This window comes from Eimeria acervulina, genomic scaffold (assembly GCF_000499425.1).
Source record: "Eimeria acervulina Houghton genomic scaffold, Eah_scaff848, whole genome shotgun sequence".
NCBI classification, from domain to species: domain Eukaryota; phylum Apicomplexa; class Conoidasida; order Eucoccidiorida; family Eimeriidae; genus Eimeria; species Eimeria acervulina.
Window position 1 is genome coordinate 1 of NW_013549563.1, and position 3,186 is coordinate 3,186.

The 3,186-nt window shown below is 42.7% G+C and overlaps 1 protein-coding gene across 1 annotated transcript in view; it reads right to left on the minus strand.

Annotated features, from left to right (window-relative positions):
• Window positions 1-2,469: 2,469 nt before the first annotated feature.
• EAH_00050530 (hypothetical protein, conserved) overlaps window positions 2,470-3,186 on the minus strand; it is a gene marked incomplete at both ends in the record, with an annotated part of 2,464 nt that continues 1,747 nt past the window's right edge. Inside the window, one exon of the mRNA XM_013394265.1 lies at window positions 2,470-3,182. Within this exon, the coding sequence (XP_013249719.1) occupies window positions 2,470-3,182 (713 nt within the window). The remainder of the gene's footprint in view (window positions 3,183-3,186) is intronic.

Below are 3,186 nucleotides of genomic sequence, written 5' to 3' on the forward strand. Positions count from 1 at the left end.
TATATATATATATATACATATATGTGTGCTCTCATATACACATGGAGAAGCAGTCGCACCGAGAAAAAGAAGGAGCAGAAGCAAGAGAAGTAGAAGAGAGTTAGCAGCAGCAGCAAGAGGTGTATAAGCAGCAGCAGCAGCAACAAAAGAAGTAGCAGCAGCAGCAACAGAAGAACTAGACGCAGCAGCAATGTAAGTGCCAGCAGCAGAAGCAGCATAAGTAGCAGCAGCAACATGAATAGCAGCAGCAACAAAAGAAGTAGCAGCAGCAGAAGCAGAATGAGAAGCAGCAGCAGAAGCAGCAGCAAGAGAAGCAGCAACAGTAGCCGTGTCATCCGTTACACCCGAAGAAATTAAATAAATCCTCTATTACATGTTAAGCAAATTATTTTTAATTAAATAAACAAATTAATTTGAGTTATTTTGATATTTTATTTATTATTTCTTTAAAGCTCTAAATAATTTATTTTTTTTATTCAACTGCGCAGCGTTGGAGGAGGTGCTTATACACCCGAACAGCCCCTACACTGTGTCTGTCTCTAAATAATAAAAACAAATAAATCTATATAAATATAAATATAATAAATAATAAAAGAAATAAACATAAAAAACAATAAATAATAATACTGCTAATACAACTAGGAGAGACTCTCAGCAGTAGAAAAAAATAAAAAGTAAAAATAAATAAACAAAATAATAAACAAAATAATAAATAAAATTAAATAAAATTAAATAGAAATTAATAATAAAAAAGGTTGCGATGAAAACGCTAATGGCGGTTTAAATAAGACTCAGACAGAGTCGCAGCTAACAAACCCTAAACCCTAAACCCTAAACCCTAAACCTGAAGCACATTCTTCTTTTTTGTTTCTGCACACAAATATTGACAAGTTGTGTCGCTCCGAATTAAAATGAAATCATGCAAATCTTCTGCTCTTCGCTAAACATATGTATATATATATATATGTATATATGTATATATACATATATATACATATATATATATATATATACATATACATATACATATATATATATATATATATATATGTATATATGCATATAAATACATAGTATATATACATATATATATATATAAACATATATATATCTACATATATATATATATATATGTATTATATATATTATATATAATATATATATGTAAATAGATACAGATATATTGTTGAAGAGTTTGTTGCGAGAAATTTGTTTAACAAATTAAATCCTCGTCAATCTCTTAAAAGACAGATTTGCATGCAGTTTGTATATAAATATATATTTATATAATTATATATTTATATAATTACATATTTATATAATTATATAGTTTTAAATATATTTATATATATTTAAATAGACATACAGATGTACGTCTGTTTATATGCGCGTCAGATGCAAACAACTGCACGAAAATATATATATATATATGCTTATATAAATAAATAAATATACACATATATAACTATATAAATATATATAATCATATATATATATATATATATATATAAAGAGATGCATCTCCTGTTAACTTGCATCCTCGCTAACTAAACACGAAGGTAGGGGCTAGCTAGCTAGCTAGCTCTGTGCTAGCTAGCTGGCTAGCTAGCTAGCTGTGTGGGTTGTGGCTTTGTAGCCGTTCGTCCATCTCGCCGCCGCCGCTGCTGCTGCTGCTGCTGCTGCTACTGCTGCTGCTGGTGTTTAATGTATAGACTGCGAGCTATATCTTTGTCTGTGTCTCTCTCTTGAAGTTTCTCTTGAAGAAGCAGCAGAAGAGAAGTGAGAAGAGCAAGAAGGAGCACTCTGATCTGAGTAGTGGCCTCTGCTGCTGCTACTGCTGCTGCTGTTGCTGCAGCAGCTGCTGCTGCGATCTTCTCTTTTGCTGCGCTGCTTTAAATGGTCTTTCTCGTGACAGTAGCCGCACTCTCTTCCTTCTGTACATACACCTGCTTCTATCATGAAAGGACACGGGAGACAGCGATTTTCGCGGTGTATGCGCAGCTCTTTCTCTCTTCGTTCTGCTGCTGTTAGCTGCCACCGCGACCCCACACCTCCAGCAGCAGCAGCAGCAGCACGACCGCCGAAGTCTCGCTGCACAACAAACAAGCAGCAGCAAATAAATATCAATGTCTCCCTCACCAACTAACTACTGCTCCTGTTGCTGCTGCGGCAAGTACAGCCGCAGCTTCAGTGCTGCAGCATCAGCAGCTACAGCTGCAGCAAGTGCAGCAGCTGCTGCTGCACTTGCTGCAGCATAAACCAACTCAAGACACACCTCAATGCGTCGAGACAAAGTAACAGCAGCAGCAGCAGCAGTAACAGCAAGAGAAGCAACAGCAGCAGAAGCAACAGCAGCAGCAGCAATAGCAGCAGCAGCAGCTGCTGCAACACTTACAGAGTAAGACCTGCTTCTGGAGACAGATCGAGAGTAGAATCGCCGCCTGCTGCTGTTGCTGCGGCTCCTCCACCTCATCGGCCTTCTGCTGCTGCTCCTGCTGCTGCTTCTTCTCCTGCCCCTGCTGCTCCTGCTGCTTCTTCTGCTTCTTCTGCTTCTGCTGCTGCTGCTGCTGCTGCCGTGACGGGGCCTCGATGCGGAGCTGTGGCTCCTTCTCCTCTTCCTGTGCACGCTGCTTCTGCTTCTGCTGCTGCTGCTGCTACGTGTGCTGCTGCTGCTGCTGCTGCTGCGCCTCCGATGGTGGCCGCGAGACCGTCGGCCCCGTCCTCTGTGCTGCTTCCTGCTGCTGCTTCTGCTGCTGATACTCCTGCTGCTGCTGCTTCTGCTGCTGCCTCGGCTGCTGCTGCCTCTGCTGCTGCTGCTGCCTCTGCTGCTGCTGCGGGTTCTGCTGCTGCCGCTGCTTCTGCTGCTGCCGCTGCTTCTGCTGCTGCCGCTGCTTCTGCTGCTGCCACTGCTGCCGCTTCTGCTGCGGTCTCTGCTGCTGCTGCTGCTGCTTCTGCTGCGACCTCTGCTGCTGCCGCTGCTAACAGAAACAGCAATTCTTTTTCTTCTCTTGCTGCTCGGGTGATCTCTGCGGCTGCGCCTTCTGCTGCTGCTTCTGCTGCTGACGCTGCTTCTGCTGCTGCCGCTGCTTCTGCTGCTGCCGCTGCTTCTGCTGCTTCCACTGCCTCTGCTGCTCCTGCTGCTGCCGCTGCTGCGGCTGCCTCTGCTGCTGTCGCTGCTTCTGCTGC